Consider the following 26,101-nt stretch of genomic DNA (forward strand, 5'->3'; position numbering starts at 1 on the left):
TTCATTCAAGAGAAGAAGCTGTGCAACTACTCTGAAGAAAAAGAGAGGCCTTGAGAACCAGGTTGGAGCCGGGTCCATGCCTTTAATCCCAGCACTTGGGAGGCAGTGGCAGGTGGATTTCTGAGTTCGAGGCCAGCCTGGTCTACAGAGTTACTGGACAGCCAGGGCTACACAGAAAGAGGGAGGGAGGGACGGAGGGAGGGTGGGAGAGGGAGGGAGGGAGGAAGGGAAGGAGGGAGGGAGGGTGGGAGAGGGCGGGAGAGGGAGGGAGAGAACCAGGTTGGGAAGACCTCAATGCCAGGCCCCGCCCCCAGCTTCCATCCGCCCCTCCCCCTTCTGCCCCGCCCCCTAGTGCATGAGCTTGAACCAGGCCCTCATGCAGGCAAGGCCAGCGCTTAGCCCCGGACCTAAACAAGCCTGGTTAAGAAGCAGCCAACATGCCTCGTGGCTTTTGGACCCTTGATGTTGCTTCAGCAATGGTAAATCTGTGTTCATACGTGACCTGGTTTTGAACCTCATAAAAACCTGCAGCTGTTTCTGCAGCTCTTAGAACACGTTGGACACATTCCCGTGCAGGTTTGAGCAGGACCAGAAGGCGTTGTCTCTCTCCGCTCATTCTGCCTGCATCACAACAGCAAAGACCCAACACCATGGATGCTCAAAAGCGACTTCACCTCTCACATTTTTTTATGTGGTTTGAACGTTGTGTCCCCCATAGGCTCATGTGTCATTTTTAGATGATCAAGTTCTAGGCCAGCCTGGGCTACCTGAGACCCTGTCTCAAAAAACATGAAAACAAAACAAAACAAAAAATCCCCAATCACTGTAGAAGGCCCGGTGGTCCTTGTGCTCACAGATAAGCCTAGGAACGTACGTAGAATGCTAAACATACCAGATCCTTCCGAAGCCCTTATCTCGAGCTTGCTTTTCTCAGTCTATACAACCCGTCTTTATAGAAGGTGTCACATGCTTACAAAGAGTGTCAACGTAGTCATGTGGAACCTTTATTTGGTTTTAATTTGTGCTTTTACTGTGTACATGCAATTGAGTTGTCACCAGGAAACTTGTCACCAAATTGTACTGTGCCTAAAATAAAATACTTGGGGTCAGACTCCCAGATACTGAATCAAGTACAGAACTACCTTCTTGCCTCTCTGTGGATCATTACCCTGCTAGTCGTGGTTGTCGTCCCTGAGCAGCACACAAAAGCCACCGTGTCACAAAAGCCATCAAAGTGAAGGCAGGCCCCCCCTGCACCTGCTCAGTAAAATGTCCCGGGAGCTGTCCAAAATGGCCGCTGCTGTCAAGATGGCCGCCACAGCGTCTCCTCAGCCTGCAGCCCTCACAGGCGCTGCAGGAACTGTCCACAGTGGCAGCACCCAGCCTCCCGCCCTACCCAAAGCTGCCCCACACAGATGGAAACTGAGGTGGGACAATTTCCCATTGGACGGACATCCTGAGACATGCAAACCGGGGAACAACACAGCTCTGAGAGGAAGCTGTAGCAGAGGCATGGCAGCTCCTAGGGGAGGGTATCCCAGCTGAACTGAAGTGCTCGGGAGCTCAGCCCCTTATCCTCTGGAAATCTCTGCCTCGAGAAGCTCTGCTGCCTCAGAAACCCTAGATAAGCACTGCCCCTTTGTCCTGTTCCCTGCTGTCTGCCCTGGGAGCAGAGGGCAGCTATCTCTGGCTCCATCCAAAGCCCATAAAACTCAAGTGCTTGGGGCTAAGATGTCATATTCCACCTCCTGCCACAAATTAAGACCAGTGGCTTTCGAATGTGAAAGAATAACACCAAAAAATTTTAATCTTCAAACAGTTGAGACCATCTGTATGCTAAAGAACACAGGGAGTTTGGCCCCCACAGCCGCCCTCTCCACAGCCCAGGGCCTTCGGTGCACAGATCGGAGCCTCCATATCACCTCAGTAAGCCTGGGCCTCCAAGACTGCGCACAGCACACTGAGAGGAGTTCATCTGAGCGCCACAATTATGCACTCAAGAATCCTACTGGAGGAAAACGGGAAAACATGGTCTGCGTGTATATCAAAGAAGTTTAAAAATAGCATGCTCGCTCTAAATTACTAATATGAAAATAGTTCCTGCCACTATTCAAAATAGTAGTATGTATGTAGTGTCTACTTTGAAAAATATATTTAAAGTGTATGTAGCTGTCCTTTTGGAAAAACTGGGCAGTGGCCAGGGACCGTGGGGTGGGTTTTGTCAGGGCCAGGGGATCTGATCTGGCAGGAAGCTGGGCCATGGCGGGCAGTCCCCAGCATCAGCGCCCCGCCGGCCTATCGGCGGGCCCCAGCAGCAGCTTGTCCATGCTGGAGTTGGCGCTGTCCGCCGACTTGTCCGGCTCGGGCACGCAGGTGCAGCCCACCGGGATGGTGATGTAGTGTTCGGCGTACACGGAGCGGCCGCCCACGCAGGCGGCGGTGCGCCGCAGCACCACGGCCGGAGAGAAGACGGGCGTGCTGCGAAAGCGGAAGTCCTCCTCACCGTAGAGCCCGGTCAGGCAACCTCGGCACAGGCAGTAGGCTTCGGGCAGGTACCTCGGAAAGCGAGCTGGGTCATAGGAAATCCTGCAGACAGACAAGAGAGTGAGGGCCGCAGCAGGAGAACCGCCAGCTTGGATTACCTAGCAAGCCTGGCCAAAGGAGGCCCAAGGAGGCCCAAACCTGACAATGCATCTCGCAGTAAGCATCCTGGTGGGGCCTGTCTGGAACACAAGGCTGTCAGCCCTGACCCGGAAAAGACTGCTCTACAACGACACTTAACCTCTCTCATTTCAGATGCTGAAGGCCGCATGCACCACTGTCTCTGAGTGTCTGTAAAACTACCCTCTGTCATAGTCACTAGTGCCACTCACAGGTGACCACTGCATCAGGACAGGCCATGGCGCCATTCTCCTGAGCTGCCGTGTCAGTTCTGAGGAGTCATCTCTGTGATCCCTGCAGATAGTCACACCTGTGCCAAAGGCCGTGAGGTGACCCTGCTCAGACACATGTTCTCCAAAGGAGCTAAAGCAACGGCAGGGGACAGAGAGCTGGCTGAAAGTGGGAAATCTGTCACTTTGATTTTTCTCCAACTCTTGCAAGTTTCACCTCAGATGCCAAATGCAAATACTTCCAGGTCAGCCTATGGCCAAATCCCAGGGAGGCCACAGGTCAGCTACAACAGGTGGCTCACTTGTAGACAAAATCAACCCCAGAACAAGAGCCTGCTCTTACAGAAGCCACCTACACAGCTACAGTCATCAGGAGGAACCTAGGACCCTTCTGGCATGTCCCCTTGCAGAAGCAAGGGCTATTCTCACTGCTTGTGAGACTTTTGTGTGCCCAAATTCATGTCCATTAATCTGTCCATCTAGAACATAGGCAACCCTTTCTGGGTCTTTTCTGTCCTCTGGGCAGAGTTCTAGGGACCCTCATATCCATCGTCATGGCCTTGACCTTTGATAACAAGTCTACCGCATACACACCTGAAGACCCACTATGCGTCAACAAGAGAAGCACCAAACGCAGCCTCTGAATCTAGTGGAGAAAATGGAGGCAAGATAGAGTCGGAGAGGGCCAGGCTTGGAGATCTTTCTGTTCTAGACCTGGAGGTGTGGGGGAGGGGCACTGGTCATGCCATCCCTGCAGAGTATGATGCCCACCCAAAGACATGCTTTCTACTTAATACTAACGAGGGCACTTGCTAGCAAAAAAGACCTCCCTTTGAAAGTGGATTCAGAGCATACATGCCTGGAGGGGAACTGGTCTGCAGAAAGCAGGCACTGGAAATGGCGGTACTGTTTTGGGGGAGAGGTACCTGGGATCAGGAAGGACCCCAGTACTGTTTTCCGTCAGGTTCGGTTCTGTTTTCACCCTGTTTCTAGGGACCCAAGGGAATGGCCTGAGTGGAAGCGGAGGACTAGGGAGGAGACAGGTGCAGCGGGTCTTCGCGAACACTGGCTCTGCCCTCTGCAGTTCCCTCCAGCACGAAGTATGCAAACAACTACGTCTGAATCTGCTGTTCCACCATCAGGAGCTTGGGAGCAGATGAGCCTGGCGAGTCCTCGCTGGGACCCATCTGTCTCCTGACAGTCCCTCTCCCTGAACATATGAAAGGAAAGGAAGTCCTAAATAGCTGGGTTGCATAAGGTCTGCAATTATTTCCAACGTTTATCCAACTCATAGAAGTCAACTCAGTTCTATTTCAGGTCGCTGGAATCCAGGCAGAACACCGATGTACCACCCAAAGGCACAAGTAATCACGTGGACCGAGTGACCCAGAGCAAGAGGGAGAAGGGCATTTGGAGTGGAGGCCAAAGTCAGAGTCGGGCAGTGTCTCACAGAAGGGAGAGTACAAGGTGGGAGGTGTCAAAGAGGAGAGTGAGGCTGTGTCAGGAACTTAAACCACAGTAGAGATCTCGGTCAAGGATCGGGTTTGAATGTTGAGACAGTTTGTAGTTCGATGTGGGAGTGTGCAGAGAGAGGGTAATAAGAATGGGAGACACCGGCTTGTGAAAAGCACGGAGTCTGAGGACAGACTAGAGCTCCAGGCTGAGAGAGGCGGAGCCTAGAGATGGCTGCTCAACATTTCAGTGAGGAGGAGCTGTTCACCAGGCAGACGGATAGAGAAGATGCCATGACGTAATACTGGAGGCTGGGTCATCATACAGAATAGACGTTTCCTCCGGTCTGGTGGCACATCCCCGTGCTGGGGAGGTAGAGGCAGGGAGATCAGGGACTCAAGGTCAGAGCGGACTCCATTGTGTGGCTTGGTTTCAACCGCTGTCTAACACTTAGCTGATTGTGGAGTCATGGAAGCTCACGAACAGGGCATTCTTGAAGCATTTCACGTGGCGGGCGTGTCACGAGGCAGACCAGTCGCCCCCACTCAGACCCCTTTCATCATGAAGCCATTACTGCCAACATAGAGTGCTAGGAGCCAATCACTTCCCAAGAGCCCACGCTGAACATACCATCAACATGCGAACTGAAGACTGAGCTTCTTCTTTATCTCCTGCTTTCTTTTCTTTGTTTTGTTTTTCAAGACAGGACTTTTCTGTGTAGCTGTCACAGTCCTGAACCCACTCCGTACATCAGCTACCACACAGTTTGTTTTGTTTGTGTGAGACAAGGTCTCATTATATAGCCCTGGTCATACTGGAACTTGTTATGTAGACCAGGCTGGACTGGAATTCAGAGAGATCGCCAGGTATGTGGTGGCACATGCCTTAATCCCCACACTCAGGAGGCAGAGGCAGGTGGATCTCTGTGGGTTCAAGGCCAGCCTGGTCTACAGAGCAAGAGAAAGAGAGTTTCAGGATAGCCAGGGATACACAGAGAAACCTGTCTTAAAAATCAAACTAACAAAAAAGAGATCTGTCTCTGGTTCTTTTTTTTTTTCTTTTCTCTTTATTAAAAGAACTATTTATTTTATGTATAGGAGTACATTGTAGCTATCTTCAGACACACCAGAAGAGGGCATCAGATCTCATTACAGACAGTTGTGAGCCATGGTGTGGTTTCTGGGAGTCAAACGCAGGACCTCTGGAAGAGCAGTCAGTGCTCTTAACCACTGAGCCATCTCTCCAGCTCCCATTCTCTGGCTCTTCAGTACAGGGATTCAAGTTGTATACCACCACTCCTAAGCTTGAAATTACTTTTAAATGAAGAGCCAAAAAAAAAAAAAAAACATTGTTATTAAATCTTCCTCAGGGGACAGCCATGGAAATCTCAGCCTGACTGAATGCAGAGAGGCACTGGAGTGACTGAATTAACAGTTGGTGTGTTGAGACACTGTGGCCTGTGTGGCAGCACCCTTGACATTTGGTTGGTTGAATACCAATGGAGACTGGTGATGACCCTGGGTACATGGTGACCTGGGCAAGGATGTAGGACCTGCTTCTAAGATCACACATACCTGTGGACAGGCAAGACATGGGCATCAGGCATTGGGATCATAGCCAACTCCAGAGGGGGGTCTGGGAGATGCTGGAAGATGAGGTAGAGGCTGTGGCGATCCACACCATTCGCCATTACAAGATGGCGCCGAGGAGTGTGGTAAACATCTCATTTTGGCCTTTGTCCCAGCACAAGTCTGCCCGGCAACAGCAAGCAGCCTATCCCAACCCGACTAGCTTATCTACAAGGGAAAGTCCCTGTCCTGCCTATATATGCCGCTCCCTTTTCCTTCTCCCTCGCCCCTCATCTTCAACTCTCCATTAACCAATCGGTACTCCAATAAAAGTGTGATCAGAGAAGAATCCTCGTGTCGGTGGTCTTCTTCCCTGCCGGTCAGGGGGGCTCGCCACAAGAGGCTTCACTAAGCAGAGAGGCAGAGGAGGCTGCAAATAGAATGCAGTGACAAACCTGGACCAAAAGAGAGATGACTGTTGCAAAAAGTCACATGGCTGGTGCGATGTGCATGAGTGTTAACATAGGGCATGCGGGTGTGTATGCATGAGCGTGTGTAGGAGAGAATAACTGTGTGTGAACACACATGTGTGAACAGAAGCATGGGAAGAAGTTGGGTGTGAAATATGAGCACATGTGTGTGCAGATGTGAGGCTATGTGAGCATGTATGTACACTGCTGTACATATGGACATGAGCATGTTTAAATGTGTGAGCATGGGAGACTGAGCATATATGTATGCATGTGTCGAGTCTGCAATTGAAACTGTGGGAGCACACGTTCTCATGTATGTGACAGCAGGCTAGGGAATCTGGTGGCGGTACAGTGTTTGACAGTGTCCGAGCCAGAGCAGAGGACAGGAATTTAATCTCACAGCTCTCTGGACGTGGAAGAAGACGACAGACCACCCAGCATCCAGAGAGATTCCTGGAGAACCCGAGGGACCTCTCAGAAGACCTACAGCGATGAGGCACTTCTCTTTGACATATCTGTTTGCCCCAAGACCCTCAACTATCCAATTCGGGATCAACCAACATCCTGGGAACAGCCAGCACTCAGGCCTCACTCTGGTTAGTTTTGTAGGTGAACCTATTCTTGCTTGGGTACCTGATAGCCAAAGGCTCATCCAACTAAAAATATCCATCCCAGGACACCAGTTGGTCCCCAAGCCAAAGCTTTCCCTGTTCCCTTGAACCCTTTGGACCAAGGCCAGTGACAAGTTACTCCCACGCGTCACCGCCACCTGCCACCTGGGATGGAAGGTAGGAACAAAGGGTCTTTTCAATATGTGTCCTTGACACCTAGATTGTTTCCTTGCACAGGAAGGTGCTCAACATAGAGACCAGATGAGCCACTCACAGCCGTGGCTCTCACACAGAGGGACAGCATCACACAAGGGGAAGTAGCCCCTGGGCTGGCACACACCCAGCTTCCTGCCAAATCAAGAGAAATCACCAGCTCTGTGGGAAAGAGCAAGGCCTCCGTCCGACCCGTTCTCTTCCCAAACATGGAAATACAGCCCAGCAGAAACCACGCCTGGCCTCTCCTGTCATCGCTGAGTTTGCTGAACTCTGCTCTATGCAGACTTGGCCTAGGACTCGGTTGAAACTCATCAGCTTTTCCCCACTGACGAATCTGTGGCGTGACCCTGGCCCTGTGTGAAGTTTGGCTCTGGTGAGTGACAGCTGGTGGGGCTTAATCCAAGAACAAAGGACAAGTCCTCCAGAGATGATTAGAGGTGCTGGAAGCTGAGCTCTTGGAGGAATTTAACTGACAGCAGAGACCCAAAAAGAGCAAAAGAGCACTGCCTCTGGGGCCTGGACACAGTAGGAAACAATTCTAAGCAGTCTGGAGGCGGAACTCAGAGAACAATGAACACATTCCCGGGAGGAATCCGCACCTGATGTGTGCTTGCGAGGGCCAAGTGGAGGCAGGCAGCCGTTGGCACAGTCTCTCGCTTCACAACACGTTTCCATTTCAAAGCAGCAGAGTCCTAGTAAGACTGATTCTCTCTGGGCACCCCAAAGACCCCCATTCCCAGGCACCAAGCTCCGGGGGTCCTGACCAGAAGTTGGGACACCCATGAGTAAGTGGAGACAAAATGGGCAGTCTGAAATCAGGTACACTAGGGGCCAGTGAATTCAGCCCAGCAGCCTTTCCAGAAAAGGCAGGGACCTGTCAGATATAAGTCCTGGAAAGAAAATGTTGGTCCAGTCTAGTTGCCCGCTGACTAGTATCCCAGAGCGAATCACTGATTCTTCCTATTGAGGGAGGCGGCCTGGCAGAAAGGCTACCTCGAGTTTCCTGAAGGCACTTAGACAAGGCTTGAGTCTATTGAGTCTATCTTAGACAAGGTCTGGGAAAATTCCCTTAAGCAAGTGTATTCCTTTAGTCTATAACATTGGCACATCTCAAACCAAAATCCCACTTAGACCTTGACAAGCCTACCCTAAAACTCACAGAGAGAAAAGAAAGGCCCAGAACCCCAGGACACACCCCGGGGAGAAGGAGGGGTGTGACTCTCCAAGAGACTGGAAGGCATTAAAAGACAGTGGGAAGTCCAGGATGGTGGGTCATCACCAGGGACCTCTAAGGGATTAGTAGCGTCCTGTCCTATCCCTTGGTAAAAATGGGGTTCCTCTGAGAGGCCCTGTCAGTGCAAGACTCCCAAAACGTGGAGTTTACAGAGCACCCGTGTGGCTCTCACTTAACATGTAGGCGCTGGCAGAGTGCAGTGTGTGACACACACATGTCAATGTAGCACTCAGAAAGCTAAGGCGGGAAGACGATAAGCTATAGGCCAGGCTGGGCTACACTGAATACGGGACCCTATTTCCTGAGAGAGATGCCAATCATCTTGACTTGTTCGTTATATAATTCACTCATGTATTGAAACCTTACATGGTGCTTCATGAATATGCATAATTATTATGCTAATAAAACTTAATCTTAGAAGAATAGAAAGAGTTATGGTCTCCAGGCTTCTTGTCTGCCTTCGGAGAGTGCACGGCTCTGTGGGTGCTCGCTGTCCAGTGACCTGTTCTGCTCACTTGAACAGCGTCTTGTTGAATACACAGAAATATGGCTGCACCAAGCAGCAGTGTCTGGCACATCCGCACTGGATGGCGAGCCAGTGTTACCATGGACAGATAGCAGCTGGTGATCAACAACAGGATGGCACATCTTCCCAGTGCCGTTTCTGTGGGACCAGACCAGCTCACGCGGCCCTCCAGGCTGACAGTGGTTTACACAGAAGGTCATCATAACCCGAGCTGGCACTGCCGAGGGCTGGCTCTGGGACTTAGTTGTACTTCACTGGAGGCACATAAGTGAGTTTTTTAAAAATAGTAGTGCTCTTCCCTCGCCCCAGAGATTCTGAATTAATTGCTCTGGAGTGGAGCCAAGACGTGGCTATTTTTTAAGAAGCTTCCCAGATCACTCTCACAGATAGCCCTGTTCAGGCTGTTTGGTCTCCACATTTAAGAAAAATGAAGCCAGACTTGATGGTGCACACCTGTAATCCCAGCATTTGGGAGGCTGAGGCAGGAGGATTGTCACAAGTCTGAGACTAGCCCCGGCTACATAACAAGACCTTGTTTCAAAACAAAAAGAAGTAATAAATTCAGCAGGGTTTGACAGCTGGGTACTTCTCTGTGGGAGGAGCTTTAGGCCCCATTCCCAACTTTGGGGGGATGGGGGTATCTAAGCTTCCATTTTATCTTTGGAGTTAGCCCTGCGGCTGGGCTGCCAGGAGCCACCATGCTATAGGGAAATGTCCCTACACATAAACTACTGTCCACCACTCCAGGGCCGGAGCAGTGGGCTCTGTGGGGGTGGCAGGGGTAACTGGGGACACTGGAGGCTACAGACAGCTTCTTCCCTCTAGGGGGAAGCTGTGGCCAGCAGGCCCATCAGCTCCTCCCTCCTTCCATTTGCTAAGGCCCCAGGGAACCAAAGAGCTGCAGTGTCTGCTGCCAGGAAGCCCTGAGAAACACTTCCCTGGCCCCTAAAAGAGAGCACTGTGTATTTCTCATGAAAGGGGACATGGAAAAACTCCGCAGGGCCGCAGTAGTCCTGACCAGGATGTAGACCCCTCGGCGTCACCTGGCCAGGGACAGGGAGAGGGCAGGTCTTCTCTAGCTGCTGCCATCTGAACTTGGCAGAGCTGAGGAGGCTTGGCAAATGTAGCTCTCCTACCAAGGAGCAAGCTCACGGCTCCCAGCAGCAGGAAGGCTCACCTGCCCACCGTCTTCTCTCGAATGCGAGGAAAGAGAGGTTCTAGAATGACGCAGCTGGCCCCCTGGGTCAGCAGAGTTGTCTTCAAGGCAGTGACTGCAGTGTGCTCTAAGGACACCTGTACACAGTGACAGTCCAACCTGGGAATCTACTTATTCTGGGCAAAACCTATTCACCAAGTGGCCAAGTGAGACGGCAGAGGATTAGGAAAGAATGTGGACGTTCATGGTGGCGGTGGGGCCTTGCACAAGGAGAGAACGGAATGAGACAGACAGCCAGACGGCCCAGACTTCTCGAAGGCCTTCATTCTTTTGTCATGGCAAATGTGACGCTCTGAGCAGCTGGGGAGCATCTCTTCAAAGGAAAAACTCACTCATGCCCACAGGACAGCCTGCTCTCCAGGGGAAGCTGCAGAATGTGGGTCCAGAGCCACCTTTGATGTTCCCGACCTTGGAACAATGGGGGAGGTGGCTGGGTGTGTGAGGGAGGAGCCCACCTGGTCAATGGCGCCAGCTGTCACCATGAGGGGCAGTTCACAAACACTTGCCTCTGCCCCTTCCTTCAGCTCTGAGAGTCCCTGGTGTTTTCTCCTTGACAACGCAGTAATTTGGGGAGATGCATCCTCTGTCCTCCACCTTTTTAATGATCCACTTGTGGAGGACAATATCAAAAGGAATGTCACTTCGTGACCTGTGTATGACTGCCTGCATTTGCCCAAATCCTTCTGTTGGCACGGGCACCCACATTTTATTCAGGTGAAGAGCGTTGAAAGAGGTATCCAGAGTGAAATATTGTCATCCTCCCTGGCAGCACTCTGCATGCTAAAGTAAAGCCCCAGCCCTGGGGAGCCACCGGCCATCAAAGCTGACGGTAATCCGGGAACAATGCTCCATGACAATGTTTTTATTTTTATTCCCTGACAGGTGATAGGTGCTGCAGAGCTGGCTGTATCCTGAGAAGCCCACGGGAGAAACTCAGCTTTGTACTTGAGCAAAGTCAAGGTCATCTGTCCATTAAATATATATATTCATATGTGTGCATATATAAATTCATATGTATACATAAATTCATATGTATATATAAATGCATATATATATATATATATACACACACACATACATAAAACACACATGTATATATGAAAAAAACAACATCTCTTTCTTAAGCTGCTTGGGAAAAAAAGTATACCTCCTTTCCTACGGTGATCAATAGGGATGAACAGTATTATGAAGACTCCCAGCCAGACCTAAGGCATTTTCTTGGGTGTCTGTTCCTTTTCTAAGTTACCCCCTTTTTCTTAACAGAACATTATCTTAATAAGCTGGGGTAAGAAGAATGTAGCGCCCGTACTACTGAGGCTCATGCAGCACATTAGATAAAACAGAATCCCCATCTTCTGGAAGACAGGTCTGTGACATTGTCTTAAGGTCCTTTGGAGCAACCCACAGCTATGATGCAGAGACACAGGAAAGGGTGAACTGCCAAGGAAAAACTTACTTATGAAAGGACCCTCCACCCCAAATTACAAGGAGATGAGAGGCCCTGGGCCACCATCTGGCAGATGCTTGCGTTGTGCTGCCCCCTGTTGGCCAGTGTCGCCTCTGCAAAGAGGGATGGACACTCCTGGGTCCAGAACTCTTGTCAGTTTGCAGAATTCTGGACAGGAGCATTGGGGAAAAAAAAATCTGAAAATGCATGACAGTGAGAGGGTGTGTTTTTAAGTGGCAAATAGGAATTTTTTTAAAGGGTAGGTGTTTTAAAGGGTAGAGGATAGTTTCCTCTAACATTAGCCACTAGATTCCCCTTAACCCTTTAGCTACTAGATACCTTCCTGGAAACATGTCTCCCCATGCCTGAAACATCACAGGGTTTACTGATTATAAATTAAAGTTTTAGTTGCAAATTAGGTTCTCTAGGTTAACGAAAATAAAACTCAATACTATAGTAAAAGTGATGTGAGTCTCAGCATCTCGCTGAGTTTGAGACCCACGCTTCTCCTGAGGAGATGCGGTAGCTACATGAGATGAAATGAGGAAGGTAGGTGTGCTGTCAGTGACTCCGTGAGGGTCACTTGTACACAGCATGGCCGTACTGGGATGCACTGGGATGGCTGAGATGGTTAGAGTGTGACTGCAGAGAGAGCAGCACACACAGTATGTTTACAGTGAGTCAAGCGGTAGTTCATGTCCCCCGGAAGGAAGGCCACACGAACTGCAGAGCGACATTCAGAGAGTAGAAGTTTCCCCACACACCGAAACTATGCTACATGCCTACAGGCAGATGCTGAGGTGATTTCCTTAATCCCTTGCTAAGTTCCATCTTCAGACATCTTGGTGGCCCACGTGTCTGTTTTAAAGTCACCAGTCCTCCCTAACCTCTGCTCTCAGTACTGTTCCACTGAGATGGTTGAAGAGGTGGCGAGGTCACACGTAGTAGGTTGGCACAGGGCAGCCAGGGTGTCCAGGGCAGGGTGGACTCTAAAGAGTCATCACAGCCCAGGTGCTGGCTGAAGTAAATGGAATTTCTTCCCATGGAGAACTCTGGAAGGCAGAACTTTGAACTTGGAAGTTACCTTGGAAAGAAGGAAAGTGGGGGGAGCGGGGAGCTGGAGAGATGGCTCAGCCGACCGCTCTTCTGAAGGACCCGAGTTCAAATCCCAGCAACCACATGGTGGCTCACAAACATCTGTAACAAGACTGACTTCCTTTTCTGGAGTTTCTGAAGGCAGCTATAGTGTACTTACATATAACAAATAAATCTTTTTTTTTTTTTAAAGAGGAAAGTCAGGGGCATATAGATTCACCGCAGAGGGCTTCCAGAAAAGTACACAGTCCAAAGAATGCTTGCAAGGGATTAAGGGGTTACCTCAGCACCTACCCATAGTCCTGTGGCACATTTACTTACAATTGGTCACCAAGAGCCAACAAATTTTGTTTGTTGTGAAATAAATCTAAATGTAGGCTCTTAGAGGAGGAAAGGACATATAAAAAGTCACAATGCCTCAAAATAAGCTATTTTGAATTATTCATATCCTAGGGAAAATATATTTTCAGCCTACTACTAGAAGAATAAACAAGCTAAAATTGCTTAGAGTACTGGCAGGTGTTTATCTTTGGGGTGTCATCATACAAGCTGGTGTCTTAAACAGTAATAACTCCAGAGTCCCACAGTGCACTTCTGAATATATTAAATTGCTGTTTAAAAAATGTTCCTGAGCAATCAAGTTGATTTATTTTTGGCATTTTTGTTTTTGAAGCAAAGGAGAAACAAACATATTATGCCACAAGGTAAATGAGAAAATATTTTTATGCTCTAGGAGATGAATGTTGCTTTCCTAATAACATACTGGGCGGGGCCTGGATAGGGGAGGTCAGAGGCCCTCAGTATCCCAGGTCTACTATTTTGGGTCTTTCTCCTGGCGACAATCTCTTACAGTCTACGCTGTGATGTCATCAGAGCTCAGCCCAACCATGCCACAGGTCTCTAAGAACCCCACCTCACTGTCTACAGGACCCCTCTGTGAGCCCCAGCCCCTTCAAACCGAGGCTCTGGGTGTCTCTCCAATGTTGAAACTACATTTTTGCAGCTTCTGCCTTTTCTTCCTGCCTGGGAGACTTCCCTTTTCTCTATTAACAAAGACAACATCTTCAGTAGGCATAGTAGTAGCACAGGTCTGTAGTCCCATTTACTGGGAAAGCTGAGGCAGGAGGATCATTTAAACTCAGGAGTTTGAGACCAGCCAGAGCAACACAGTGAGACCCTTTAAAAAAAAATGCAGATAGCTGTGGTCACATTAGCCTTTAGTTAGTGCTCCCTGAATTCCAGACCAGCTGGGGCTGACCCTGATTCAAAGGGAGGAAGGGAGGAGAGAAGGAGAGAGGGAGAGAAGGAGAGAGGGAGGGTGCGTGGGAATTACTGTGTTATGTCAATTTCTCTTTCAACACAAATGTGACACATGCTAATCACAGCCTTTCCCTTCATGGATGGTGACTGATCGACGTAAGTGATCGGAAAGCTATCTCCTTCTTTATAGCTGTTGTATGCAACTCTCTGTCTATTGGTGGACATCACGATACCTTCCACCCCTGCCCCTACGGCACCGACTGGTGTCCTTTCTCACCAGTCATGTGGTGTGTGGACACCAGGTTTGCAGGAGAAATACTGATAAGTCAGCCCATTGGGTCGAAGTGATATGACTGATACTGACCAGGCACAGGTGTGTCTCTGCAACCTTGGGAGGTGGAGGCAGGAGATCACTTGAGCCCAGAGCGTGAAGCCAGCGCGGATAACAGCAAGATCCCCTCTCAAGACATATTTTTGATAATTACAGTCCCTGTTTCCTCCTTCCCAAGTCATCCCAATTCACACCCCTTGGCTGCGCCAGGATGCTGCCGGCTTCCTTCTTCCCCCGCCTTTGTCAAAGCAGCTCCACTGCAGGGAACAGTCTCTCTCTCGCTGTGGTTCCCATGCCTTTTGCTCCCTTGAGTGCAGGAATCAGCTCTTCACTGAGGGAGAGTCAGACCACGTGGTTTTCCTTCCCTGCGCGTGCCCGACCTTGGCCCACCTTCCCCTGATGTCACTGGCTTTATTGGTTTGTGGGAGTGCATTGGGAAAGGAGCCCTTTGTGACATGGGTTGCAAATACTTCCCCCGCCCGGCTTGTCCTGTACTCTTCAATTTCGACAAGACAACACAGCATGTAATTATATAAGCATGTTTCTTGGTCTTATCTTTTATGGTGTCTGGGGCTGTGAGCTACTAAACAAGCCTCCTCCACACCAAGATTATAAATAAAATTGTTCTTGTTTTTCTTCCTCTTTGTGGCCTTATTTTTCACACTTAAATCTTTGAATCATCTGGAATTTGTTGTCACACAGGAGTGAGATCCAACCATATTTTCTTCCAGCTGGAGACCCAGCTGTCCTAAAACCATGATCCCCATTCCTCACACACAACAGCCAGCCGGTAGCTCAGTGCCTGCTTTAAAACCTGAATTCCCCCTACAGTGACCTTTCCTGCGCTGTGGTATTTCTGACTCTACATCTGTTTTCCTACCCATCCTCCTGAGCATTCTCCTTTGCCTATAGGGATGTGGTCATCTCAGGCTTCCGTCCCCACAGGAGACGGCTCTGGGAATCTAGAAGAAAAGCAAGTTTCCCAGACACTCAGGTACCATATATGCAATCCCCACAGGAGACGGCTCTGGGAATCTAGAAGAAAAGCAAGTTTCCCAGACACTCAGGTACCATATATGCAAGGGTGTGGAATATGCACAGAACCTATGCATACCCTCCTGTAGACTTTGGCCATCTCTATATGGCCTGCGATGTGACCTAACACAGCCACACTCTGTACACGGCTGCACCGTGCAGGGAGCCATGATGCTCCGGAGAGACTGCACATTCTGCCAGAAAAGCTTCCTCAGACATTCTTGAAATGCAATTGGTTGGATACACAATCTGCGGATGAGAGGGAGGTAGAGTGTACCAGCTCTGCAGCTGGAGCCACGCCTGCGCTCTCATAGATGAGCCTCCAGTCCTGGAATGTACTTTTTCTCCCCTCCTGAGCTCAGGAGGTGAGTGACCATGGAGCAAGGCATGAAGCAAGGCATGACGACTTCCTCCCAGGGCAGATGGGGGTGACAGCTCGCCACTGCTGGAAGACTGTGGATGAGGATAAACAAAGGGCCTGACGCTATCTGATCTGCAGGTGGCAGATGGGGACAGCCCCCCCAGATCCAGTCACCCCAAGCACAGGGATCACCAACCACTTCCCTCCCTGTCCCTTCCCTACTTTCAGATGCTGTCAGATGTGGCCATGGAGGAAACAAGTTCCTGCAGTGGAGCCGGCTTAACGTCCCATGTGGGATGCTGAGTGGAGGATCTCCAGCCTGCCCCCTCCCCCCATCCTTGTCACCTGTCCCTCTCAAAGGCAGTACGGCTCAACAGGCTCAAGACTTAACTCCATGCTTCGTCTTCAAACATATATGCTCTCCAGCTCCGGTCAGAACCACAGGAGCCATGCCTATAGAGGACTTGAGACTTGCTGTGTGTTGCCTGTGTGTGTTTCGGCCTGGAGGGGCCATTAGGCCAGCCTCAACTTCAACACTGTTTCCCTGTATAGAGCTAGGATTTGTCACAGAGGGTCCCCCATATGGCCCACTTCCCTGTGGGCGGAGCTGTGAGACGGGATGTGCCACAGGTGGCTTGGCCTGAAGAGCAGCCATGTCAAGGGCATCGCTCCCTCCTTCCTGCTACTCAGTCAGCCCTTCCTTTGCTTTAGCATCTTTCCTGATCCTGTCTCTTCCCACTGCTGCGGCCTCAGGGGAGGCCCTCCCTCACCACGTCCCGGAAGGGCTGCAGCGTGCCCGCTGGGCCCTGCATCTCTTACCTGCTACAGTTTGTATCTTAAGTGCTCCCTACCTCCCCACCCCCATGGCAAAGGCTTGCTCCTCCGGTGCAGCTATTGGGAGGTTGTGGAGCCTTGGAAGGTGGGGCCCAGCTGGAGGCCTTTGGGTCCCTGAAGTGTGCTCACAGGGGACTGTGGTGCTCTGCCCTCTTCTCTTTTCTCTCATTTTGCTTCTTAGTAATGAGGTTTTGCTCTGCCACGTGCCCCTCACACTGCCACCGGGCACCCCACTAGAAGCCGAAAAGCAACAGGTGTGCCTGATCGTGGACGGGAGTCTCTGAAACTGAGCCACACCCCCCTGCCCCCCCCCCCCCCCCCCCCGCTTTTTTTTTTTAAACTTTCTTATCTCAGCCGTTTGTTTTTATTACTTATCTCCTTACTTATTTCGTGTATCAGGTGGTGACTTTGTATGTCAGAGGACATTGGCTGGGGCCTGGTCTTTCTTTTGTGTGGGTTCTGGGAATCACACTTAGGTCCTTAGGCTTGCCAGCAAGCACCTTCCTCCAATGAGTCAACCTGTCAGCCCAGGTATTTGTTACAGTAATGGCAAACTGACTAATAACATCTTCTCTGGAATATGAATGGATCGCCATATAGTTTTAGAAATCAAGAAACACATAATTCCAACACTCAGGAGGAAGTTCTCACACTGAGTTCTAGACCAGCTTGGTCTACATAGAGAGTTCTAAGACAGCCAGGGCTACATAAAGAGACTCTGACTTAGACAAACAATATGCTACTGGGGTGGGGTGCAGCTCAGTGGTGGAACACTTCCTAGCAAATCTGAGGCCCTGGGTTCCATCTTCAGCATGACAAGACAACCACAAAGCCCCTCTGGTAGCTCTCTGCAGACACCGCTTTCTTCCTCTCCTCTGCCCACAATTGTCCTTCCCTAGAGCCCACCCCATCCAGGAAAGGCTCTCATCTAAGGTGCCTGCATCTTCCTCATCTGCAGGGTGGTGTGAGGGCTACTTATGCCTTCTGTCACGGGCATCTGCACAGGTCACCGCGGCCAAGCTCTGTCTCCACATCCCCACGCTTCCCTCGGGCATGCTCCTCTTTTGACACAACACCAGGATTAGGTCATCCTCAGAATCTTGCCCATTCTCCACAAGGTTTGAATGTCACTTTCACCTTCAAAAGGGTGTTCCCTCCTTCCCTCACACTGCAAGCTTGGCTTCTCACCTGAGGTTCTGTCCCCATATTAGTTTCCCCGACACTCTCTCAGAGGGTGTGCCTCCTACCACTCAGCGCCCCAGCACTTCTAGATTACACTCCTACAGGCCTCCTGTAATAAAGGGTCATGTGGCTTGGTTCCTCACGGTGTATCTGGCAAAGAATAGGTATTTATTGCATAACAAATACAGACGCTGCATTTCTTCAAAGAACGTGACAGACCTTTGTAGAAACCAATCGCTCTCAATTTAGTTATCCCATCTGCCTCTCCTGGCTCCTCCCTGAGCTCGCCGACCAGTAGACACCGGCCTTACCTGGCCTGCCTCCGGTGGCTCAACCCAGCAGTTCCACCCGGCCCCACCCATCACCTCGGCCCGCTCCTCAGACCCCGCCCCTCAGGCTCCGCTCCACTGTATTAACACCAGCCAACCGTCCTGCCACTCCCCTCCGGCTCCAGCCGACCCCACTCCACCCAGGAGTTCCACCTGACCCCTCTCAGGACCCCTTCCTTCGAGTACCGCCCACTATACAGCAGGCTTCGTCCCTGTGGCGGCCCCGCCCCGCCCCGGCCCCACCCGACCCCGCCCCATCCCACTTGCTCCGCCCCGCCCCTCGGCCCCTCCTCTCCTCTCCAACTCCACCCTGCCCCACCCACCTGCTCTGCAGACCCCGCCCCGCCCTCGGGCCCGCTCACCTGTACGCCCAGGGCGACACGCTGCGCAGGTTGGTGGGCGGCCGGAAGCGGCGGTCGGCGGACCTGCCCCCGGCGGGGCAGCTGGCATTGCGCGCCTGCTCGCGCGGCCCGAGCTGCAGCGTGTGGTGGAAGGCGCTGAGCACGCCGGCCGCCAGCCGCCCGTACAGCTGCTCCAGGAGCTCCTCCGGCCGGTCCGCGCAGTCCCGCGGCCGCGCCGGGCGCCTCCCGGTCCTCAGCGCGCCCGCCGCGCGGCCCGGCGCCAGTGCCAGCAGGAAGCCGACCACGAGCATCCAGACCTGCGGGACAGGCCGCGCTCAGCGTCGCGGGACCCGCCCGGCGCTCCGCACACCGTGAGGCCCTCCCCGAGCATGGGCGCCGCGCGGGCCGGCCCCCGAGCGCCGTCCCCGCCCGCCCGCCGCCCGCGCGCCCCCCGGGGCCCGGCCCGCCGCCGGCCCGCGCGCCCCCGGCCCCCGCCGCCGCCGCCGCCCCGAGCCGGAGCCCGCGCGGGGGGCGGGTGCGGGGCGCGCATGCACGTGTGCGTGTGTCTGCCGGGCTGCTGCGCGGCGGGCTGCGAGTGCCTGTGAGACGCCTCTCCGGGCCGTCCCGCCGTCCTCCCCTGCCCTCAGCCCAGCCTGGCCTCGGCCATGCCCTCGCCGGTGCCCCCGAGGGCGCTCACCAGTGTCCCCAACATCGCGTCGCCGGAATGCTTTCCAGACTTGTTAGGAAGGGGGCTGAAGGCTCTTCTGCCAAGTAAATAAAGGCGCCGCACTCGCGGGGCGTGTGGCCTGCGGGCTGGGTGTCGCCTCTGCAGAAGTGGACTGGCGGTCCGCCTGGCTGGAGGAGGAGGAGGAGGTGGCGACTGGCCTCGACGCCGCGGCACGGACCAGTGGGGCCTCGGGGATGCAGTCGGGAGGCCGACTTTGGCTCAGAGGAAACGGATTTCTCTAGGCATTAAAGCGGTCCACAGGCCACTTGGAAATGAATGAATTCCAAGCTAGAAGGACTCTCCTCCTTGGGACCACCTCCTCTTCTGGGATTTCATAGTTCGAAGAATTATACTAGAGATTAAAAAACAGTTATGTTCTGTGAAGCGAGGGGAGGCTGTTTTCCCTTAAATACTCATAAAACGACTCCGTGCCTCTTATTCAGCTAAAGGCAGAGTAATAAATACCCTCCCCCACCTGACACATGCTGTAAATGGGCATCCCTTGGTCTAGTTTTACAGCTTTGGAGAACTCAATCATGGTAATTAATTGTGTGAGCACACATGTAAAACGAGCCTAATGTTCTGTGAATAAATTACGGCGAATGAAGGACTATATTGAATCTGAAGAGAGCTTGCTCACTTATTTGTTCATTATTTAAATATGTTTTGCTTGCCAGGCATCCGGCTAATGAATATGATTACTTTTGAGCCTTTATGCTTTGTGAATAAAAGCAAATGGTTGAGACTAGCTGGATGCTGTTTGAAAGTGTGAGAAATATTTTTTGACTCCCTAAGCTTTGGGTTTTAACCAAGTTGTAAACCAGTGGTTAAACTGCATTTCAGTTCTGCTATGCAGAAAAACACTTGCCTTCAATGTTTTAAAACAAATACTTTGTAGGGGCTTTACTGTTAAAAGTCTCTTCAAACCTTAGAGCTTAAAACATTTACAATTCCTAGTACACACATCTGGGTTTATGAAACACTTTTGACTAGCACATAAATTGTTAACATTGTTTCCTTTGTAGTAAACCAGACTAAAGACATTGGCACTCAAATACTACTTATTTTCCATTTGAAAAGCCCAGTGTAGGAGGTGAGCTTGCCACAGAGTTTATTCACTGTGCCAATCAACAAAGTGCCTTCCACTTTCTGAAGGTCAGACTTCCAAAGTCTGACCACTGGATAGCTCACCTCCCCTAGATCACCGTTAACAGTTTTGAGTTTGTGGAAGCCCCCAGTTACTGAAAGCTTACACCGAGTGGAGCATAAGATTCTTTGTGGTTATACAGAGGAGCAAAGCTTTTAAATAGGTGCAGATTAAAAAAAAAAGTTCCCAGACCTGACCATTTTATGAAGATATAAGACATGTTAATAATTATTCCAAACTTGAGGCTGGGGAGATGGCTCAGTGGGTAAATGGACTTGTCATGAACTAGGGGTGGGCCAGGTTCTATCCCTGGGGCCAAACAAAGGTGGCAGGAGGGAACCCACTCCACAAAGCTCCTACCTGCACATACATACATGTTGGCCTGCATGTGCATTATGGCGTGTGTGCCATCACATACGCATCACTTTACACACACAGGTTTAAAGATATTTTAAAGATTAATGCAGTTACGAGCACTGGCTGTCTTGCAGAGGCCCTGTGGTTGGTTGCTAGTACCAAAGCGGTGGCTCACAACATCAGCATCCCAAGTCTAGCAAAACTGCAAGAGCAATCTTTGAGGTGTCTCTTGGAATTGGTGTCACAGGTGGGTTGTAAGTGGCCTAATATGAGTGCTGGGAACTGAACCCTGGGCCTCAGCAAGAGTGATGGTCATCTGCTGGGTATCTCTCTAGTCATTATTTGGCACTGTAACTTCCAAAGCCAGTGCGTGATTGGTGATTTCCATGCTGATCCTAGATTTCTGAGTAAGGTTAAGGTGCGTGTGCAAACATTCTCTCTCCTCAGGCTCCCTCATGGCCTCCTCACAGCTGCCATATACCCAGCTCCTCTGTTTTAACAGTTGGGCCTTCCATTGTGTTTTGCTTCTTAATCCTGCACCATCAACTGTACACACTAACACCCTGGTTCTAAGTGCCTGCTTGCACTTTTGTCCCCCTCCAACCCCCTTCTGATCTTTGACATCAAATTGTGTGGCCATATCCAAGGTCTCCTCATCAGAAACAGCTGACCACATCCTAGTATCTGATTCCAGCACCCAAGTAAGTCCTGTCCTGCCCTTCTGTCTTCAGACAGGCACTGACACTGCAGCCTTCGGTCCTCGGTCTCTAGTCCAGTTCATTGCTCATCTTTATTGTCACATTCTTACAGTCCTTTATTCTGCAGTGCTTGTCTGCACTAACCCCCCCCCCCCTTTTTTTTTAATCGCACATGGTTTGGGGCGATGGCTCAGCCACTAAAGTCCTCATACAAGCATGAGGACCAGAATCCTAGTTTCCCAGAATCCATGCAAAAAAGCTGGGACTAGCATCTGGCCCAGATTAGCAAAAAATAAATAAATAAATAAATAAATAAATAAATAAATAAATAAATAAATAAAAATAAAAAATTTTTTTCTGGCTTGGAGAAATGTCCTCCAAGGTCCATGTATGCAAGGTAGGTCCCTGGGGCTCTGTCCTTGAAGGGGACAACCATGAGATGAATGGGGCTGTTCCACCATGATGTACTTCCAGTATTGTCATAGTGTTCTATGTCCATATGTTCTGTCACTGTGTTCTGTCGCTGTGACGAGACACAATGAACACAGCATTTAATTGGGGCTGGCTTAGCGTTCATAACTTTAGTCCATTATCATCATGGTGGTCAGGATGCATAGGCAGTCATGGTGCTGGAGAAGGAGCTGTGAGTTCTATATCCAGATCCACAGAAAGCAGAATGGGAAAGACTCTGGGCTTGGGATGGACTTTTTGAAACCTCAAAGCCCACCCCCAGTGACATACTTTATCCAGCAAAGACACCTTCTAATCCTTTCAAACAGCGCCATCCTCTCATGATTCAAATGTATACGCCTACGGGGCCATTCCCATTCAAACCACCAGTACCAGTACATGCTCAAAGCGATAGGACGCTCTTAGAGTTTAACTTCTGTGAACAGACACCATGACCAAGGCAACTCTTATAAGGACAACATTTAATTAGGGCTGGTTCAGAGGTTCATTCCAATATCAAGGTGGGAACATCCAGGCAGGCACGGTGCAGGCAGAGCTGAGACTTGTACATCTTCATCTGAAGGCTGCTAGTGGAAGACTGGCTTCCAGGCAGCTAGGATGAGGGCCTTGAAGCCCACACCCATAGTGATACACCCACTCCAACAGGGCCATACCTTCTAATAGTGCCACTCCCTGGGCTGAGCATATACAGACTATAACAAGGACCAAATAACCAGAGACTAAAGCCAATGAAGTTCTAAGCTAAGATAAACCTCCCCCACTCTAGATTGGTTAGCTCAGATATTTTTTAACAGTAATGAAGAGCTAATTATGTTAATTGTTTTTCTCATCACTGACCAAATACCTGAAAACAGCAGTTTTATGGGAGACATTTATTTTGGCTCAGATAGAATACATTCAATGACCAGAAAGGCAGGGTGGCAGGAAGTTCTGGGACGCAGGAGTGTAGCAGGCAGAAGCACACTCTCAGCTCAGTAGATCAGGAGATGGAACCAGCTGACGACTCCTACAAGGTACCACCCCAAACACCATCAGCTGGGAAGTTCAAACACATAAGCCAGTGGGGACGTCACAGTCACACAATAACACCAACAGTTCAATACAAATATCCTATTACATTTCCCGCCCTTTCCCCTTCTTCAAGGCCACTTACTTAGATCTGTTCTCATCTAATCTCTCATTTTCTTCCATAGACACAAAGGCAAGCCATCACCACCACCACCTCCACCATCACCACCACCACCTCCACCATCACCACCACCATCTCCACCATCAGTACCATCTCCACCACCACCACCACCACCACCACCACCATCACGATCACTACCACCTCCACCACCATCACCTCCTCCTCTACCACCACCTCCACCACCACCACTATCACCTCCACCATCACCACCACCACCACCATTACCCCCTCCACCATCACCACCACCACCACCACCACCTCCACCATCACCACTATGTGAACACTGGCCCCCTTGCACTCAAGCTTGTACATCCTTAGTCTTCCATGATGTGTCTTAGAAACCTTATGACCCCAGGGGTTAACGCTCTGGGCTTGTCTCTTCTCTGCTGTGACAGCAAAGCGTTGTGGCTTGTCTTTGTTCTCCGGTTGTAAAAGTCCTGCTTCCTGTTGCTCAGTGTATTCCAGTTTGGGACCTTTCCCCAATAGCTCATTGAAATGACTTTGATAAGGACACAAGATTATATACAATATAAAATTATTGGCAAAGTTAAAATCTTTATGAGATTTTCTTTGTAAAAGCTTGACTGCTCCTTTATATCTTTGGTTGGAATGAGCTTTCCTTGCCATTTTCCATTTCAATGTATCTATACTGTGTGTGTGTGTATGTATTTTAAATTATTTTGAGGATTTCATGTATCTATATCACCTTCCCCCTTCCCCTCCAACTCATGTCTGCCTCCCAAATTCATGATCTTTTTATTATGTATATATACTTCTGTGTGTATGTATGTATGTATGTATGTATGTATGTATAAGCTACTGAGTCCATTTAACTTTTTTTTATATGACTATGTCCAACCAGGGCTATCAACTGGGATTGGACACTTATTTAGGAGTTCATCCCTGGAGGAGACTGATTCTCTGACAGGTACTGGCCACCTATAGCTCTTCTCCTAGAGGTAGGACCCTTTGGAATTGTCCCTGTTCACACTGGCATGTCAACTGGTGATGTTGTTCTCGGACCTTTTTCAGGCGGCCATGTTGCTGAGAGCTCATGTGTAGCGTCTCCATCATATATAGAAGACATTGTCTCACAGCAGATGACCTGGTCCCCTGGCTCTTACAGTCTTTCTGCCTCTTTCATGATTTTCCCGAATGTTAGGTGTAGGGGTTATATTGGGGATATATTAGTTGGGGTTGGGCACCCGACAGTGCCCTCATATTCTAACATAATTTTGGATAAGGTGGCATTTGCTTACAGTCTTAGCTACTCAAGAGGCTGAGGCAAGAGGATCCTTTGAGTCCACAAGTTCAAGACCAACTATCCTGGACAAGAGTTGGTCTCAAGACAAATAAGATGGAGCAAGTCTCTGGACTATCTAGAGCCTCTCAGACATGTCTAAAGAAACACAAACCATCCTGTCTCAGCCTCATACTCAAAGCAAGGAATGGGCCAGCTGGTTTTGAAACTCCGCTGCACTTAGCAGTGGGGGACCATGAAAAGGAGCAAGGTTACAGGTTTGTGTTTACTCTAATTGTTTTCTTGTGCTGCCTTCAAAATAAAAGCATCTTAATAATGAGACAAAATCCCCAAGACTCCAAAGAAAACCTTCTAAACTCTAGGCAATGTTACTGAATAAAGATCATATTTATCTTAATAACTTCTAAGCCATGAAATACAGTAAGCTCACTACTGCTCACTGTGGGTCAATAAGGAAGTCATTAGCCTAAGGGAATAACTTCATAGTTTTTATTCCATTTTAAAAAATAACATCACAAATCCATCCTCAGAGAACAAAATACAATTACTTAAAGTTTCAATGGTATACAAAATTAAAGTTTGGACATTTGATCCAGGTTTAACATGAGCATTACCTTATAAGGCCATTTCTTTCCTTTGGTAAATGACTTATTTGGCCAGAGAGAGCACAATTGGAAAAGTGCTTGCCTTGCAAGCTGGAGGACCTGAGTTCAAGCCCTGGGGTCTGTTAAAGAAAGCTGGGTGTGGTGACAAGTGCTTATAAATCTCAGCAGCAAGGGAACAGAGATAAGTAGACCAGGGGTTGCTAGACAGCCAGTCTTGCCTATAAGGCAAGTCCCAGGCCAGAGGAACCCTGTCACAGATGTAATTGATGATGCCTGAGGAACATCTGAGGCTGTTTTCTGGCACACACACACACACACACACACACACACACACACACAGCATATTAGAGTTTATATTATTCTGGGAGCAAGTCATCTCCTAACTCTTCATCAGCAAAATCATCCTCATCAATTCTTTTCTTGGCTGCAGTTTTTGGTCGTTCTATCTGAGGGCCCAGCGGATCCACATAGGAGGCATCTAGGTTTCAGAAGAGATCATACCGTTAGAGCAGCAGAGAAAACAAGAAACTAGAGAGTGATGTAGACAGTGCAAACCCAATGACTCAGAGTGAACAGAAATGCTCTTCCAAGGCTGTGACCTCAGTCTGCACATGTCACTTTCTCAGCAATTCCCAGGGACACCTTGCCACCTCCCGGCCTTCCTTAGACCAGCTGTGCTGGAGGAGCTGTCGGGAGCTGGGCGGGGACAGCACTTGCCTATTTCTTTGTTACCGCTACTTTCATAAGGTTCATCTGTCCCAGGCAAAGCTCTGAGCTTGGCACTCAGTCGTTCACTTTTACTACTGGCACTATTGTTCTGGCCACTATCTGAAAACAAAAATAAAAATGCATTTGTTTAATATGCCAAGGCATCATAATACCACATTTCTTACATATGCACTGTTTTTCCTTGTGACACTGATTCTTAAAAACATTTTTTAAGATTTATTTAATTTATGCATATGAATGTCTTGCTGTACAAAACTTGTGTGTGTGTGTGTGTGTGTGTGTGTGTGTGTGTATGTGTATGCCTGTGAAGGTCAGTAGAAAGTATCTGATCCCCTGGAACTGGAGTACAGATGGTGGTGAGCCATCACATGGGTGCTGGGAATAGAACGTGGGTCTTCTACAAGAGCAACAAGTGTTTTTCACCCTTGAAACATCTCTCCAGCCTCCAAGACAAGAGTGATCTTTTCAATATTAAGTCTGTTCACTAAACTAAATAAGGTTAAGGGCTATCTATA

The 26,101-nt window shown here is 49.8% G+C and overlaps 2 protein-coding genes across 3 annotated transcripts in view; both read right to left on the reverse strand.

Moving 5' to 3' along the window:
• Nucleotides 1-1,781: 1,781 nt before the first annotated feature.
• Nucleotides 1,782-19,473, reverse strand: Il17d (interleukin 17D). Its single transcript, XM_052191347.1, has 3 exons — nt 19,100-19,473; nt 18,424-18,719; nt 1,782-2,586 (listed from the first exon to the last, which is right to left on the reverse strand). The coding sequence occupies exons 1-3, from the start codon at nt 19,112-19,114 to the stop codon at nt 2,280-2,282; spliced, it is 618 nt and encodes a 205-aa protein (XP_052047307.1). The 5' UTR covers nt 19,115-19,473; the 3' UTR covers nt 1,782-2,279.
• A 5,254-nt stretch (nt 19,474-24,727) lies between these two features.
• Nucleotides 24,728-26,101, reverse strand: part of Ift88 (intraflagellar transport 88) — an 89,563-nt gene continuing 88,189 nt past the window's right edge. The window contains exons 25-26 of one of the 2 annotated variants that reach the window (XM_052191344.1): nt 25,575-25,685; nt 24,728-25,335 (exon numbers count right to left, since the gene is read on the reverse strand). In XM_052191344.1, the coding sequence (XP_052047304.1) occupies nt 25,214-25,335; nt 25,575-25,685 (233 nt within the window). In that variant the 3' untranslated portion in view covers nt 24,728-25,213. The remainder of the gene's footprint in view (nt 25,336-25,574; nt 25,686-26,101) is intronic. The other variant, XM_052191343.1, reaches the window with a different exon arrangement.

This window comes from Apodemus sylvaticus, chromosome 8, assembly GCF_947179515.1.
Source record: "Apodemus sylvaticus chromosome 8, mApoSyl1.1, whole genome shotgun sequence".
NCBI classification, from domain to species: domain Eukaryota; kingdom Metazoa; phylum Chordata; class Mammalia; order Rodentia; family Muridae; genus Apodemus; species Apodemus sylvaticus.

Bases quoted from the DNA above. Each gene is read 5' to 3' on its own strand.
- Il17d (XM_052191347.1), bottom strand. The intron at 2,587-18,423 runs GTGAGCGGGCCC...GTCTGTCTGCAG, and splicing joins GTGTCGCCCTGGGCGTACAG to GATTTCCTATGACCCAGCTC.